The sequence below is a fragment of the Mustela lutreola genome, chromosome 4 (genome assembly GCF_030435805.1).
Source record: "Mustela lutreola isolate mMusLut2 chromosome 4, mMusLut2.pri, whole genome shotgun sequence".
NCBI classification, from domain to species: domain Eukaryota; kingdom Metazoa; phylum Chordata; class Mammalia; order Carnivora; family Mustelidae; genus Mustela; species Mustela lutreola.
Window position 1 is genome coordinate 107,015,548 of NC_081293.1, and position 17,546 is coordinate 107,033,093.

The 17,546-nt window shown below is 49.5% G+C and overlaps 1 protein-coding gene across 1 annotated transcript in view; it reads right to left on the bottom strand.

Moving 5' to 3' along the window:
* The window catches only part of ABCA13 (ATP binding cassette subfamily A member 13), a 320,534-nt gene that overhangs the window by 62,782 nt on the left and 240,206 nt on the right, over positions 1-17,546 (bottom strand). Inside the window, exons 52-55 of the mRNA XM_059172525.1 lie at positions 16,964-17,079; positions 11,654-11,810; positions 6,970-7,223; positions 1,697-1,889 (exon numbers count right to left, since the gene is read on the bottom strand). Of these exons, the coding sequence (XP_059028508.1) occupies positions 1,697-1,889; positions 6,970-7,223; positions 11,654-11,810; positions 16,964-17,079 (720 nt within the window). The remainder of the gene's footprint in view (positions 1-1,696; positions 1,890-6,969; positions 7,224-11,653; positions 11,811-16,963; positions 17,080-17,546) is intronic.

Sequence of the window (17,546 nt, forward strand, 5' to 3'; positions counted from 1 at the left end):
GCACTCACTCTCTCTCTCTCCAATAAATAAGCAAATAAAATCTTCAAAACATAAATAAAGTATGTTAAAATATCCTCCTTGCTCTCCCTCCCCCTCCACACCCCCAAGTCAGACTCTAGGCTGCTCCGACATGAGTTAAGAAGAGAACTATCAGTTCTAAACTCTGACATCAGCATCAAGACAGCATTGGGCGGGGGGGGTAGGGGGAGGGGTTGGTTCAATGTTGTCTTATATCCCATGGGACAAATGGCTTTCTTGCCATCGTTTCTAGACCTAGGCTTTATCTCTCAGTATGTCCATAGCTACAGGTTCTGTGGCAGAGCCTGAGTCTGTGTGGTTCTTAAAATCTCCTCGAAGACCTCCGTTTTCTGGTGGCATCAGCTGGCTTTCTGTCGACTGACCTCAGGTGACTTCCCTGCCCCTTGAATCTCAGGAAAGTGCCTATTCTGGCTTTCCTGGCACTGGCCCTCCCTAGAAACCACAGGGCCCTATTTGGGACCTCTGGATGAGAGGTGCTTCCTTGAATTCCCACCTGCTTTCATAGCCATGCTTCCCCCTGAACTCGACTGATCCCTCCCACCATCTCACTCATGGACCCAGCTGCCATTTCTGGACAGACGGCTCCAAGGCAGTACCACCCACGTGATTTGGGGCAGCACACGTGAGGGTACCTAACATGCTATGTGATCCCTGGAGCAACTCCTTTATGAAGCATTCCAAGGTTTCCTCTTACTCTTCAGCTTAAAAGTACCCCAACAGGTAGCAGCAAAACTAAAAAATGATTTTTGAAGTGGAAGTAAAACAAATAGTTCAGTATGATGTCGAAGGTTGCAGAGTTAGTCTTTGGGTTGAGTGGCCAATAGTAGCTGCCAAAACACCCTCCTTAGCGTACTGTCCTTGTCAGCCACAAACCACAGGACAGACAGCACATGAGGATACTCCTGGATCAACTTGGATGGGTCCCCAGGCTTCTCTTGCCCTCAGAATTCTCCTCTCTGAAACACCTGCTCTCTGCCACAGCACAGCATGCTTGGCCATCCCATAAGCCGGTAACCTGCCTCGAAGTTCTCAGGAGCTGGGCACAACAGCAATGCAAGGAACCTCTTATTTTTTACAGTTAATTAACGGTAATCACTTTCAGAGTTGATTTCTCTTGAGGCAATTAAGCACAAATCAGGAACAATTTGCATGGCTTCCATCAGTTCTGATTAAACATTTCTATAAGAATTGATGCCATATCCCCCCCCCCAAAAAAAAAAAATTCTAAACTCTGGCTTTGGTGCCAGTGCTCTTTTCCTCCCCAGGGAGCATTTTACTAGATGGGCTTAACTGGCCAGTTAAAAAGTGTGGATGTCCAAGTAAGAGTTAGAAGAGGTTCCCTAAATTAATTGGATTGATAAAATATTTCCCTCAATAAAATGTCATCCCATAGCCCAAGCAATGACTAAAACTCTTCAAACGCATGAAATATTGAAAACTGTGAAACGATAAACTCCCATCCATCAGTCAAAGTTTTCCCCATGGGAGGAGTCAATAGACTCTCTACTCAGATTCTGTGTCTAGTGATTTTTGCAGAAACGTCAGAAATCGGAAAGCTCTTGGCTCTAATCGCAGATACTGTGAGCCTACCACAAGCAGGTGCACAGTTAGAGATACACGGGTTCGTAACAGAGGATCACAAAGAGAAGGTCCTTACCTCTCCTCTCCGTATGCCCAAACTAATATCTCGCACAGCAGTGGTCCTCTTGAAGAAGCTTCCGTAGCTTTTACTAAGGTTGTATAGCACAAGAAGGTCTTCACTGGTTCTTCCTTTCAACACTCTTATTTGCTCTTTTTCCACGTCTATGTCCTTGGAAGATGTGACTGTGCCTTGAATGGCAGACAGACCCCTGGAAAGATGAAGTCAGAGTTAATTCACAACCGCGACCTGGAAGGGGAAGAGTCAAGACAGACAGAAAGTTCAGAGACTCGTTGAAACAGACGTGGGTGGCCTTGAGCCACTCTGTCAGCTCTGGTCTACACACCCTACTTCTGCCACTGTGATTAATCATGAGCGAGAGTCCAGGGTGCCTGGGTAGGTCAGTTGGTGAAGCAGATGACTCTTGATTTGAGTTCGGGTCATGCTCTTGTGGTTGTGAGTTTGAGCCCTGTGTCAGGTTCTGTGTTCAGGGCAGGGTCTGCTTCAAATTTTCTCTCTCCTTCTCCCTTGGATTTGTACTTTCTCTCGCAAATAAATAAATAATATATTTAAGAAAAAAATAACAAGCAAAGGACCACATTCATCCCCAAATGTGAAGGGAAAGACAGCAAAAGGGCGCCTGGGTGGCTCAGTGGGTTAAAGCCTCTGGCTTCAGCTCAGGTCATGATCTCAGGGTCCTGGGATCAAGTCCCGTATCCAGCTCTCGGCTCGGTGGGGAGCCTGCTTCCCCCCTCTCTCTGCCTGCCTCTCTGTCTACTTGAGATCTCTCTCTCTCTCTGTCAAATAAATAAATAAAATCTTTTAAAAAAATAAAAAATAAAAAATTTTTTAAAAAGACACTGAAGTGGACAGATGCCCAACTAGAGGTACTTTTCAATTTTATAAATAATAAAATCTGTCAGACTTCCGTGTGAGGTAGAAAAAGAATGTATCACAAGATTAACTGTAACAAACGTTATGGTTACATAGAACACATTGGATTGTATAGCAAGTACTTTGCACAACACGGTGCATGAGAGACTTAGTAAGTGTTTGCCAGGTGAATACCAATTTAATTTTCGATTCAAATTTATTTGCTCTAAATCTGAGCAGCTCCCTTTTTAATCTTCGTTATGATTTTCAACCTAGCACATTTTGACCTTAAAGCAATTTCAATTTCCCCCTTAAACTGTAACATACCAACATTTTAATCATTAAATGGGTACAGACCACTGAGTTAAGGCTGTACCAAAATCAACTTCCTGGTTTTGCCCAGGTGATCTTGTCGTGTAATATGCGACCAAATTATCATGGTATCCTTGGGAGAAGCTGAGGGAAGGCTGCACAGGGACTCTGTATGAATTCTGCAATTTCTTATGAGTCTTAAACTATTTTGAAATCAAAGGGCATTTAAAATAAAATATCCACTGTTGGCTCCCAGAGTCCTAGGTCCTCTCCCTGTGTTGTTTTTTCTGTGCCTAAAATAATCTTTGAACAAATACAAAATCTATTGAACACACAACCTAGGAGACAAGAGAATACAGCTAGCTACTTGGAAGTATGTATTACATGGAACCATTCACACAACATTCAAAAGCATGAGAAACACATCACTGGAGATAAAAACAAGATCTGTGGGAAATTACAGAAGTCGGTACTCCAAGATCATTATATCAGCATGAGAGTGCTCTGTCATATTTATATTCTGTATTGGGAACAAGGATTATACGGTGGATTGGAATTGTGTAACCTAGGCCAAATGTGAACTTCATGTATTGTATAGAAAGATTGATTGATTGATTTATGTGGGGGGAGGGGAAGCAGAAGAAGGAGAGAGAGTCTCAAGCAGATGTCCCGCTGAGCTCAGAGCCCAACATGGGGCTCGATCCCATGACCCCGAGATCACGACCTGAGCCGAAACCAAGAGTTGGCCGCTTAACTGACTGAGCCATCAAGGCGCCTCTGAACTTAATGTAGTTTAGTGAATAAAACATAATGGCTTTTAATGTGTTTAAAAAAAAAAAAGAAAAGAAAACAAGAACAGTGGTTATGTCCAGAGCGGCTAATGGAATGGGTCGCGAAGGCAGTGACGTGTTTGCTCTCCCTTCAGTTTGTGATAAGTCATCCAAATTCGCACTTTTCAGCGTGGTGGTTTCTTACCCCTTTTCTGGCTGCAGGCGTGTCCCTGGACCCTTCTGCTGGCCTGGCCTTCCGCTGTCCTTTTCTGACTTAAAGAGGGGAGAGTCCTTCTTCCTCCCTGTCTCCGAGACCCATGCCCAAGTCCCCCCTTCAGCAGCTCTGACCCTGTCCTCACTGGGAGCACCTGGGAAGCTTTACGGGTCCCCCCTCAGGCTCATCCCCAGAGTTTCTGATCTCAGGGTTCCAGGTGGGGAGGAGGCAGGAAAGTGTATCTGTTTACAGTGAGTATGGGACAGTGGCCCCAGGTCGCTTCTCGTTGGCCACCTCACAGCCCAACACACAGGGCTCCGAAATGCGCCACTGCACCCCCTTCCAGCTGACTAGCACAAAACCAGCCTCTCCATGACAGAGGAAGGAGACGCCCAGGCTCCAGAGAGTCCAAATGCCCAGCAGCAGCAGAGAAGTTCTCCCGGGCCACCTGCCTGCTCGCACCTGGCAGCACCTTGGACGCACAAGGTCAGGTGAGCTCCAGACTGGAGAGAAGAGGGGGAAACGGTCCCAAATGCCCCCGGGCTGCCTGGTATTCAGCCAGGGCTCAGGTTCTCATGGAGATGTGGCTTCTCAGCAGACAACCAAAGGCCAGCAGCGGACGCAGTTCAGGACCTCAGCAAGCCCAGCAGACAGCCAGGAGGAGGTGGCTGCACCTGCTCATGGACACTGCTGGCCCAGGTCGGGGTGGGGGATGGTGGGGGAACGGGGGCGACAGACACTAACTCTCCCAGGTGCTGGGGGCGGCGTCTTCCCATCCACGCACGATTCAACACCAGTGCACGGTACTCCACATGCAACGGAGCGGATGGTCAGGCACAACAGAGTGACACATGAACACTAGAAAGCCACACTGGAGCAGAGAGAGAAAGGCCACGACAGGAAGGCTGAGAAGGCATGGGGGGGGCCCTGGGAGGTGGGGAGCAGCACGAGGTGGGTGCTGGAGGGCAGGAGATCAGTCCCGCCAGAGGCCCCGACTGAGCAGACCACCAGAAGCAAATGTCACCCTTGGGGGTCGAGGGGGTGGTCATGGAGAGCTTCACAGGGCATCACATGCCCGACTCAAGGGGGCCTGGCTAAGAACCTTGGGGTTTCTTGTTTAGGCAATGATTAGTCACGTGGTCAGACGTGGACTTTATTTTTTTCTTTTTTAAGATTTTCTGTTTATTTGAGAGAGAGAGAGAAAGAGCACAAACAGGGGGAGCAACCGAGGGAGAAGGAGAAGCAGGCTCCCTACTGAACAGGGAGCCCAACGCGGGACTCGATCCCAACACCCCAGGACCACGACCTGAGCCGAAGGCAGACGGTTCACCTACAGAGCCCCCCAGAGACCCCCAGATGAGGACTTAAAAAAACAAATTAATTTAGCGAGGTGGTCGCTGTATGGTCCCCAGTAAGGAGGCGGCAGGCAGCAAGCGTCCAAATCAGATCACCCGCACCTCCATGCAAGCCTCCTCGCTGACAAGTAACAATAAATATTAATGACCCCCTGTGGAGAGCAAAGGCATTACTCTAAAATACCATAGAACGCAGGCTCTGCCAAGTAAGAAAGGGAGTTTGCTCTTTCAAAAAGAAGTCCTCTGATGGTCCTGGCGAGAACGGGGCACCCTGAAATCCACCCAAGGTGGTTCTATGGTTTAGGTTTCAAAACAGATTAAACTCATGAGGGGCAATCACGGAACCAATTATGCTTGAAAGGCACTCAGAATTCTCTTCCACGTTCATTCAGACACTGGAAATCTGGGGCCGGAGAGATCAGGGCCAATTCAAGAGAGCTTTGGGATGGACAGTCAAGGCAGCTCGCGGCTCTAGCAGATTGAAAGGAATTCTGCAGGAAGCATGTCGTGAAATGACGGACGGAAACAATTCTACAAAGACATGGCCACCAAATAGTCACAATGTGGCCACAGTCCTTAACAGCTTCTCCAATGACACGGTCCTAATTAGTAATTTCTTCATGAAGGGTCCGTCTCAGAGATGAATTTAGAGACACATGCGGCTCTTGGAAAGACCAAAGCAACGGATGGGGGCCTGGTGGGTCACAGGAAAACACACACACTGTGAGGGGACACAGCAAAACACATTTCCTCCCTGTGTGTCTGTCCTGACATTACGTGACAATGCTCGAGACACCTGCACAAAGTCGCCTTAAATCCCACTTAGGATGACAGAAATTGTGTGTATGTGTGTGTGTGTGTGTGTAGATGGGCCACATTATGGACCTACAAATATATACACAGTAACATAAACATAAATAATATATATATATATGTTATATGCAATTATGTACTTATATGTGAGATATATATAAATGTTAATATTAACTAAAAATACATATGTGTGTATATATATATATATATATATATATATATATATATACACACACACACACACACACATCTCCCTGTGCTACTTGAAGTTCATCACCGAACAAAGAGAACACAGCATTAATGACAACAGACAGGATCTGGCAAAGGGCAAGTTCTTATCAGTGCTGACCTTCCGTCCATTCCTGATGTTACAAGTTTAAGTCATTTAGCCATAAAAATAAATTATGTGAGGGGCGCCTGGGTGGCTCTGTCGGTTAAGCATAGGCCCTCAGCTCAGGTAATGATCCCGGAGTCTTGGGATCAAGTCCCACATCGGGCTCCCTGCTTCGCGGGGAGGCTGCTTCTCTCTCTGCCCCTCACTCTGCTCATGCTCTCTCTCTCAAATAAATAACTAAAATCTTCAAAAAATTAATTAATTAATTAATTAATTAGCTTTGTTATGGTATCAACTAAACTTGCCCTAGATGCTACAATCAAAGTAAGAGGGGATTTAATCACAGGGGAAAATTAATAATTAGAGCAATTATATCACAGGTCAACACTTCATCTTTTTTGATATTCTCCTTCACAGAGTGGGTAACTCATGTCAATAAAAAAAGGAAAAAAGAAAGGAAAGAGAAACAAAAGCAACATAGAATCAAGATCATCACTCATCCGCATGGCATATCACACAGATCAGACACATTTGTTGTCTTGTGCTCTCTGGGACGGAGCTTTCTCTCCTTCTTTGTGGAGCAGCTGGTGCCCTCCTAGGCTGAGCCCCGCAGGACATACCGTGGCCGCTGCAGAAGGTCCCAGTGCAGCACAATCCTCAGGAGGAGAAGCACCGTGCCTTGCGAGGCCAACTGTACGAAGATCCAGCCCAGGAAGTTCATCTCAAAGGGGCTCACGTAGGAGTCAATGCCGAAGTTGTGGGTCAGGTCGTATTTGATCTGATTGTAACAGAGTTCTATGAGTCCCTGCCCCAGGCAGAACTGAGGGAAAATGGTGAAGACCCACTTGAGGACGTCATAGATGTTCTGTAAATTCTGTACAGTGAGAGAAAGGGGAAATAAATCAACCTGAAATCTCTCTCCCCTGCTGTCCCCCCGTCACAGCCACTCAGTGACAGGCACAGATGGCCATCAAACCTAAGAGGATCGGTGTCAAGACTCAGGTCTGGTGGTTTTGCCTTCTGGGTGATGGACGTGCTTGGGAGCCCTCATTTGCTTCTTCCTTCTGAGTTCGGCTATTGGCCGGGCATGCCTATCCCGAGCCTGTCCCACAGCTGTGCTGTGCTTTGGAAACGCATAACTAGTGCTCCTCCCAGGCTCACACATGGAGGGGAATTCTGTCTCCTGATGCATCACACCCAAAGCCTCTCCTGCACCTGATTCAGGTGAGACCTCGGTAAAGACTTTCAAGTTGAAGCTAGGATAAGGCAAGACTTCTGGGGCTGTTGGAATGGACTGCATGTATTTTCCTGCAAGAAGGACACGCGTTTGGGGTAGTGCGTAATGAAATGTTATGGACTGAATGTTTATGGCTCCCAGATTCACAGGTGCAGCCCTGACCCCCAGTGCGATGGTATTCGGAGGTGGGACCTTAGGGAGATGATTGAGGTCAGGAAAACAGAGCCCCCACCATGGGATCAATGCCCTCCTGGGAAGAGTTAGAGACACAAGAGCTTGCCCTCTCTGCTGCTTGGAGATGACTTGGAAGTCATCTCCAAGCCAGGAAGCAGGTCCTACGGAGGAGCTGATTCTACAGGCACCTTGAGATCTCAGATGCACAGCATCAGCTTGTCAGGCCCCCCAGCCTGTGGCAGGTGTTACAACAGCCCAGGTAAGACATACCGGGAACATCCCAAGTCACGGGCCGAGGAGTGTTCAAACAAGCAGACAGTACTGGGAGCTGTCACTGAGAGCAGGTAAATACCATGGAAGGTGCCTAGTATGAAATTAGCATATAGTAAATGTTGAATGTATGTAGCTGTCTCCGTGAAACATGTTCCAATCGAGTGTCATGACAAGGACAAGGACGAATAAGGGAGCAGATGGAAAGAGCATGCACAGAAAATAAACATATACAAGACAGCCTGCATATGTTTGGGCAACATCATTTTTAATTTAAATGTATATAAAAATTCAACATCTCCCATAGAATTTGCTTTTTTTTTTTTTTTAACCATCTGGTGTTTTAGGAATGTTCGCTTTATTTTACAAGGAGATGAGAATTGTTCCCATGTTAATCATCATCTGCCAGAACTTTCTGGAAAGTATCATGTGTTTGTACCTTGATGGAGCGTCACTGCATTTTACTCCCCCAATAAACATGCAGAGTGTTGAGAGGTGAACCCAGCGACCATGCAAGAAACAGCCTCAAGCAGCTGATAAATGTGTTCAGGTTACTTAGTGGTAGGACAGGGACGCAACCCTGATCTTTCTGGCCCAAGGAATAAAATCCCTCCACCCAGGAACACAGCCTGTGGAGAAAATTCATGGCAAAGGGGTCCTTTGAGCTGACTTTTAGACAGGGTGTAGCTAAGCGTGGAACCGCAGCTGCTTGGCAAGTCCATAGAAATATCAAGAATTAGCCTCAGGGCGCCCAGGGGCTCAGTCAGTTAAATGTCTGCCTTCGGCTCAGGTCGTGATCTCAGGGTCCTGGGATGGAGCCCTGCATTGGGTTCCCTGCTCAGCGGGGAGCCTGCTTGTCCCTCTTCCTCTACCTTTCCCCCTGCTGGTGCTCTCTCTCACTCACTCTCTGTCAAATAAATAAATAAAATTTTTAAAAAAATAATGAGGCTCACTGTTTTACAGTCATTCTCTCTCTGTTCCAAAAAGTTCATCTGAAGAGTAGTATTTATAAGGAGCAAAGGCATCATGAGGAATACATTATAAAACATGACACGGGATGTGCCGTATCACAAATACTAAGGAAAAATTCACAAAATCATCGATTATATATTTCATCCTAGACAACGTCCAGTTTTCCCTTATGATGCAAAGGGACAGCTTGACTTGTGTAAATGCAGTCTTAAATAACATGATGTGGGAGCAACAAAGATTCAACAAAGGGGCATGAATTGTTCTATTATGGCTGATTGTCTTTGGTATACAGACACGGAGAAAACACGTACGCTTCCTTTGATTCTTCCCTTAGCTCTTCTCCTGTCTACCATCTTTAAGGATTGCAACCAGTCTTAGAGGGGCTTATCAATCCCAGCTTTTACAAAACTGTGCCCATCCCTGAGTCAAATAATTAGAGGGGCTTATCAATCCCAGCTTTTACAAAACTGTGCCCATCCCTGAGTCAAATAATGTGCCACGTGACAGCAGCTTCTCTCCCTGGTTATAACGTAGCAACAGTAGAACAGGACAGCTTCCGACTCAGGAGCTGGGACCTAAGGAACAGACATAATCATGACGAGGACTTTAAATCTGCCTTAAGGGAATCACAGCTGTCCCTACTGCAATGAGAACAGAGCCGTCCACGACACCTGAACACAAAGGTAGCATACGACAGGACGTGACTGCACAAATTCAGGAAATAACACTCCATAAGTGTCCAATCTAGGATAACTGCGAACTGATGAAGGGTGCAAAAAAAGAAATTACTGGAACTATGAGCTACTGCCCTCCGGACATTCCTCTACCCAGCCACGCCCCACCCCACCCCTGCCAACCAGGAGATCCTCACCGGTGGGAAACGAAGGTGTTCGAGATGGCGGGTTAGAACCCAAAATGCATTTTCTATAGACGTTAGCTTAAAAAATTGTGATTTGGTAAAAATTAAATTGCCCTGATGAACAGCACAGTTTGGACACACAATGGTTAACCCTGGTCTCCTGGCTCACGTAGCTGATCTGAGAACCTAGTCACCCTTGACTGATTCTATAAGAATATATTTATCGGTCCACAGCTTACACTGAAGATCTGAAATTACCCATTGCGACACTGGGTTTCTTCAGCAAACACCACCAAAATAAAGGGCAAAGGAAAAGAGAGACCTTAGCAAATGATAAAATGTCTCTTTTTATTTGTGAACAACTAAGCCTGACCCTTTTTGTAACCGGACGCGGACGTCAGAGCTGGACTGTCATGGCACAGAGCCTCCGGGCTGGTCTCCTCTCCTGGTCCCATTGATTCCTCCTTTTGCTCTTGTCCTGTGATCCTGTACCCTCGAGCTTTGTCTTTCGCACTGGAGGGAGTGTCCATCTGCCCTAGTCTGCCCCCTCTTCTCAGCTTAGGTCACGAGGACACCCTGCCTGACCCATGCCCTCTCGGGGATCCGTGGGGCTGGGAGGGAACACTTGCGCAGTCTCGGCTACCTCCGTGTCCTCCTCAAGCGAACGCCCCGTAACTGTATCGGGGTTTCCTACTTATCAGCCAGACACGTTAACACAGACTAGTGACAACACTAGCTCTGCAAAAATCACCAGAACAGATTTCTTCCTTCCCTGAATGCATAATGAATATTTCCGTACTTAATGTCTCCATGCCAATGTGGGCCACGACCCCCCAAAAACAGTATGAGCCATGCTGGAGAGTGGACGGTCTGCACAAGCCCAGGGCAGAGCAAGAGAGCCTGCCCCATGAGCAGGCATCCACCCATCCCCGACTCACCTGTGACGGGCCAGGAGCACCGCCTCCGGAACCGGGAGGGCCGGCCCTTTCTCAGGCCACCTTCTCCACCCGTGAGTCAATCAAACACCAGGACGACAGAGGGACTGGGGTTCAGGCAGACAGCAGGGAGTCAGGAGGGACAGTGGTCTGAGCTGAGGGCAGAGAGCAGGGATGAAAAGGACAGAAAGCAGAGGACAGAGGGCAACGCAAAACTCCAACGTCTGTCCCCAGAGGTAGCGCAGGGGAGGCTGAGGAGGGGTAAAACAGACAAGACCCAGGGGGGCTTCAGGGGGAGGAGGGAGGAGGGAGGTGGGAGGAGCACGGCAGGGACACAGCTGTATCCGGCTTGACAGAGATGCCTGCGGGGGGTCGCCTCCCAAAAGTGACTCGCCAGTGTGAACACCCGTTGGAGACAGGGTTCCTGGAGAGGGGTTCCCTCACCCTGCCCGGGGGAGACGGAGCCCCTTCTCGGGGCAGCCCTCTGCTGCGACACTCTGAACGTAGCAGATCTGGGTATGTTCCAGGGGTCGGAGAGCGTGCTCGGCCCCAGCAGCCAATCCCACCCTGCAGCACAGGATCCCAGACAGAGGGATCGGACCCTTACTCCTGTGACACCTGGACACCCATCTGTCCTTCCGACCGTGGATCAGGAACCCATTAACAAACAAGGAGGTCTGAGCTCAGCTCTCAGAACAGTCCCAGTGTTTGCGTGCCTCAGGGGTGGCTTCTCTATCTGGGGGCTAGAGACCATGGACAGCGGCTCATTCCCCTTTACCTCCAGCTGGAGGAGCAGCAGAAAGGGCACGAGGCAGCACTCCCCGCTGCCCTGAGAGTGGTGGCTGGAGCCCACTGACCTGAGCCTTGGAGACGATGGCCAGCAGCCGGGGCATAGTGGTCATCAGCATGGTGCAGAGCCCGAAAATGAAGTTCACGGACACGTAGGAGATGAAAGCCACGTCCGAACTGGGGAAGATCCGGGACATCAGATACATCCACGGGAGGGTTGCATATCTACAGAGTAAAGGGAAGAGTCACGTTTGTCTTCCTGTCATGTGTCTTGGGACAAGGACGGAAGCACAGAGGAGTCTCGCTGGCTGGGTCCTCTTCCCTCCCACAGGGAACAGAATCCCACTTTTATAACAAATCCCACCGTGTTTCCTGAAAACAGAGTACTTTGGGGGAGCTCCAGGGAGCCCTGGGGACCAAGGCAGCAGCCCTGGGGAGGGTCAACTGCCAGGCCACAGGGTACCTGCCCCTGGAGCTCTGTGAGCTGGAGGAAGTCGTGGACGTCCCCACCGCCCCTCCCCCAAGGGTCAAGCCTGGCTCTGGCTTCTTGGCTTCTTTGCTTCTTTGCACAGACTTCCTAGGTGTAGAAGGAGAATCCAAAGCTGTCAAGAAGGGAAATCAGCAGAGCTCTGTAGAAAAAGTAGGCATGAAGTGCTCCTGGGTGGCTCAGTCGGTTAAGCGTCCACCTCTTGACTCAGGCTCAGGTCATGACCTCAGGGTCATGGGATGGAGCCCTGGGTCAGGTTCTGCTCTCAGCATGGAGTCTGCTTGAGATTCCTTCTGTCCTTCCTCCATGCTTGCTTTCTCTCTCTCTCAAATAAATAAATTTAAAAAAAAAAAAAAAGAAAAGGAAAGGAAAAAAGAAGGCTTGGAGGTAAAACTGGAAAGCTTCCTTCTCAGTGTCCTCTCCATGTTGGGCACTGTGCTGTGGGACTCCACGATGAGACCGTGTCCTCCTCCCTCTCCAGCAGCCTGGGAGACGGGTGTGTGGTCCCATGATACAGATGGGGAAGGGGTCACAAAGTCAGGAGACCCAGATGGAGGCTCTGCCACTGACAGCACGGGATTCATTTGCGTGTGGCTGCAAAGCTGGGGAGAAAGGGGTCTGACATTCAAGGCAGCCCATACCCATGTCTGATGGCACTAGGTTCTAAGAAACACACCCGCACATCTCTCTTCCTCCATACCCTGGAGCTGAGCTGCATCCCTGGCTCACCTCCCACGATGTCTGTCACAGAAGCACGCGCCCCGTTCAAGGGCACAGGTCTGGGAGTCATGGCTCCAAGAATCAGCGGACAAGTCACTCACTGTAAACCGCAGCCTTTGTCCCACGTCCTCATGTGCAGCTTGGAGGCAGACGTGCTACTGTGTTCCTAGCATGACTCGGCAGCTGCACCTGAAATCCCTCAGCACCTCCTGAAAGCCCGGGTTCCCTTCTGTGTTCGCTGGTTCCACAACGTACGGGACTCCAAGCGGTGGGACACGGGCCTGGCCCTCGAGGTGGGCTGCTATCTTCCTCTAGTTCCTTCTTCTATCTGAACCCGTGGCATCAGAATGAGTCCTTGGGTCAAAGGATTCATCCTCAGAGTTCCAAAAACACCGTATGTAGAACTATCACACATAAAATCATACGCTGTTTTGGAGACTCGCCTCAACAAAAATCTGCCTGGTCACGTGAGCACGATGGAAATTATTTTAGAGCATACAAGGTTGAGGGGAGAGCTTGGAAGCAATTATTCTTAAATACCCACTGTACCAAAGAATCTAATTGTCATTAAATAATTAAATCAATTACCCAAGAGGTAGGTCATGACTCCTTGGTGCTTTGAAAGGTCCAGCCCGCACCTGAAGAAAAGCCCTGCAGGGAGAAATCAGACCCCACACCTTTACTGTCCCTTCTGGGGCAGAAGTCCAGTGCGTCCTCTCTCACGCACCTGCCAGGACAACCGGCTGAAGCAACAGCATTCCAAGTGGTCCTTGAAACAGAAATGTAAATGCCAGCAGTCTGTGAGAAAGGGCTTGGGGCAGCTATCCCTGCCATGAAACGCCCTCTCAGAATGACCCCAAAATCTCAACACCACCGATCCTAACTCTATCTTCTGGAGCAGCCTGTGACCAGTCACTTTTCTTTCCATAGGACAGCTCTTGAGGTAGCTGACAGTAAACACCACGGTCCTCTTAGGTCTCCAGCACAAAAGACCAGGTGTCCCTTGCTTCCGTACAGGACACAGTGTCCAACAAAGTCTCTCGCTTAAACCTCACGATGGGGGGCTCGGGTGTTTGGGAGTAAGGACACCTGACCAGGCGTGTGATGCAGTGAGGTGGGCACCAAGCACAGAGGGATGTTGACTCACAGTCAGGAGGGCCGTCCAGGAACGGGGCAGCTCCCTGTCCCACTCGGAAGCCCCATCCCCCGTTGGAACGAGAGGGACCCACCAAAGAAGACCCGTCCAGCCCCGCTGCACTCTGTTCACGGTTGGTGTTTTGTTACTCAGTAGGGAGAGCTCCCACGCAAGGTCCTGTTGCTGAGACGCTGGACCAGGGGATCGGAGCGTCACGTCTTTAAGCAAAGGAGGAATCAGCAACAGGGCCACAGACTGACCAGACCTGCCACCAGCCACACCTGCCGCATCAGGGGACAGTCTTCGCGCGCGATTCTCCGATAGCTGTGCACCCGTTTTTTGTTTTTTGGTTTTTGTTCTTTTTTCCTATATATTCATTAGTCACCTTTCAAATACTTGGTTCAAATCAACATATTATCAGCTCCACGATCCCTACCTTTTTTTTAAGTAACAAGTTAAATGGGGCAGGGGTGGCGGGGGGCACTTGGGTGGCTTAGTCCAGTCAGCGTCCGACTTTTAGTTTCAGCTCAGGTCCTGATCTCAGGGTCCTAGGATTGAGTCCCACATTGGGCTCCACGTTCAGCAGGGAACCTGCTTCTTTCTTTGCCCCTCCCCCGGCTCATGCTCTCTCCCATTCTCTCTCTTTCTCAAATACATAAAATCTTTAAAAAAGAAAAAAAAAAGTATGCTCCTAGGGCATAATTTATCTTTTAGTGATACCTACAGTGGTTTCTAACACTCTCTACTTTCATTAAAATGCAATGTAATATTTACTTACTTACTGGCTAGTGGCACGCTGTTCACCATCCTTCCAGAATTTGTGTGGGTTTCCTCCTTTTGAAAGCTGGCCCCTCCCCCCGTGAGTGAATTTTCTAGGACCTGGATCAGGACTCTGCAGCCTAGCCCTTACAAGCCTTAAGCACCAAATAATCACCTAATACATTCCTGCTTCAATGATTACAGATGCTAGCTTCTCTTTTCTTTCTGACATTCCTTTCCCCTTTTTGATGCTAATTCTCCTCACTTTCTAGCTAAAATATCAAGTTTTCTTGGCTAGAGAGAGCAGGAATATTCAGAAGAAAAAAAAAAAAAAAAAGACAATTGTCACTGGGGCATTTTTTTTCTATCATCTCTTTCAGACTCTACGCCCTTGTCCAAACCCTAATTTCTTTGGATTCCAAATCCCATTTAATTGCAAGTCCCTTTTCATGCCTGTAACGTCTTCAGGTTGCAGGGCACTCTGGGGGCTGCCTTCCCGAGACTGTCCTCGGGGTCCCTGCACCTCCCTCCTTGGGGATGGAGGGGTCAGCAGATGTACCTGCCTCCCTGGGCGCAGGGGACAGCAATGCCCATGCAGTGTCGGGTGCGAGGCAGGGCCCAGTGAGGGGAGAACCACCGTGTCAATGGGAACAACACGTGGTCCCTGGGCTGTGGCTCTGTGATTCCAGCCGGCCACCCTGGGGCCCTTCTTCACTGGGACACTGTGGCACCATCCGCTGTTTTCAGACCCCTCAGTCCATCTGACAGAAGGATTCTTGCCTGGAGATAAAACCTCAGGCTGGCCCAGGCTGTCAGTCAAGGGATCTGTGAATCTCCCGCTTTCTTCGGAACACGCCATGGCCGCACACGTGGCTTCACCCGGACTCCCAAAGGTGTTCACGAGCCAAACAACCTTCAGGACAAAACACGTCTCCTCCTCAAAACACGTCTTATCCATTAGATTTTGTCTGCTCTCTTCCATCAGACTCAAAGAGCTGTGCTTTCATGAGTTCACGGATGGGGCACAGCGAGTCTGTTCAACAACACCATCAGCAGTAGTGGTTCAACGCCACCCGCTCAGCTGGATTCACGCACGGAAACCAGACCGTTTCCTGAGAAGCAGGAACCCATGCACGCGGCCCTTTATACCCGGGAAACTAAATTTCCAACTGAGCACGATAGACTGGTGCAAACACAAGCATTCGTAGCTTCAGACATAATATCCTCTGCACAGCAGCACAGCTCTCGTAGCAACAATGTGGCCGAGAGTCATTAAACGGGACCTGTCACCACGCACTGTGAGGTTTGTACGAACTACCAAACTGAACAGAGCTGAAACTCCACACAGAACACGGTGGGGTGTGGAGGGGGTCATGACTCTTCCCAAGGCCACAGAGTTTGTGAATGGCCATATCACGGTTCCCACAAAGGTCTGTCTGTCCTGTCTGTCTATCCCCCTCCACCCAGCCATCAGCCATCTAATAATAACACATGCGCCTTCGTATTAAATCCTGTTCCCTAGTTAAATGTTTGGGTTCACTGACATCACCTGGAGCTGCGTAAAAATCATTTAACTTGTCCCCTTTGGCCTCAATAAAGCAAAATGTGGGTTTTCAAAAATTATCCACCTCGCATTATAATAAATAAGTAGTTCATTATCTTCTCTCCTCCTGGCAAGTCTCTCTCCCACGCTCAGCCTAGATAGAGACATATTTTTGATACTAAGTGTATACAATTGGGGACCACTGGCAATGAGCCTGCTCAGTGTGTTTGAAAATGAGAAGTGTGCACAGCGACTTCTCAGCCTTTGCTGTTTTTTCCCCGGAGAAAAGCGACAGCAGCAACCATACGGCAGCCTTCTGGACCACCACGGTCACAGGAGAGCAGAGACACGCCAGACAAAGGACTCTCTTCTGAAAGGCAATTTTGGAGCTAACAGGATTGCATGTTTGAGCTCCAGATGAAGCCCTTGTGAGGACAGCCCAGAACCTGCTTGGGGTGGAACCTCCCGGGGTGGAGCGGGGTGGGGAGGGGTTGATTCCTCGAGGCACCAGCCCGCACCACCTCCGTCCCCACCCCACCACCCGCCCTCCTAGGCGGGGCGCTCTCCAGCTGCTCCGGCGGGTCCGCAGCACGGCTCTCGCACAAGCAACATAATTGCTTGCAGAGAGAAAAAATCATGCAGCCAGCAGCAGGTTCAAAGCCATCCCGGGGGGGGGGGGGGTTCTCTTCCAGAAAACAAACCGTAATTCTGCAGCCGTGTTTCTCATCACATACCCGAAAAGCACCAGCAGGAGGGCCGTGGCTGCCAAGTTCTCGCGGAAAGTAAACGCTGTTAACTGGAAGGCGACGATGATGGTGACACACAGGCTCACGGAAACCAAGTAGAAGACCTGAGGGACAAGGAACAGGGGATGGCATCCCACATCCACTTCGGCTAGTTTGCAGATGAAACACAGGCAGCAGTGGAGGCCCAGCTCTGCCTGGGCTGTGCCCCTGTCCCCCACGCATCCGCTGAACCCCCAGACCTCAGAATGGGACTGGGTCTGAAGACGTACCTCTAAAGGGGTCAAGGAGGGTAAGCGAGGTCGCCAGAGCAGCCCTGATTCAACAGGCCCGGCATCCTTGTGATAAGAGGACGGCAGGACACAGACACGCGCAAGGACACGGGGAGACACGCCAGCCACACGCCCAGGGCAGAGGCCTGGGGAGGAAGTGGTTCCACCACGCCAGGATCTGGGATATCCAGTCCCCTGGCACTGGGAGGGATAGACGTCAGCGGTTCAAGCTGCCCGTCTGCCATGTGTCCTGAGGGGAAACCACGCTGACCACCGTTCCCCACCTTACCATCGTCCAGGAG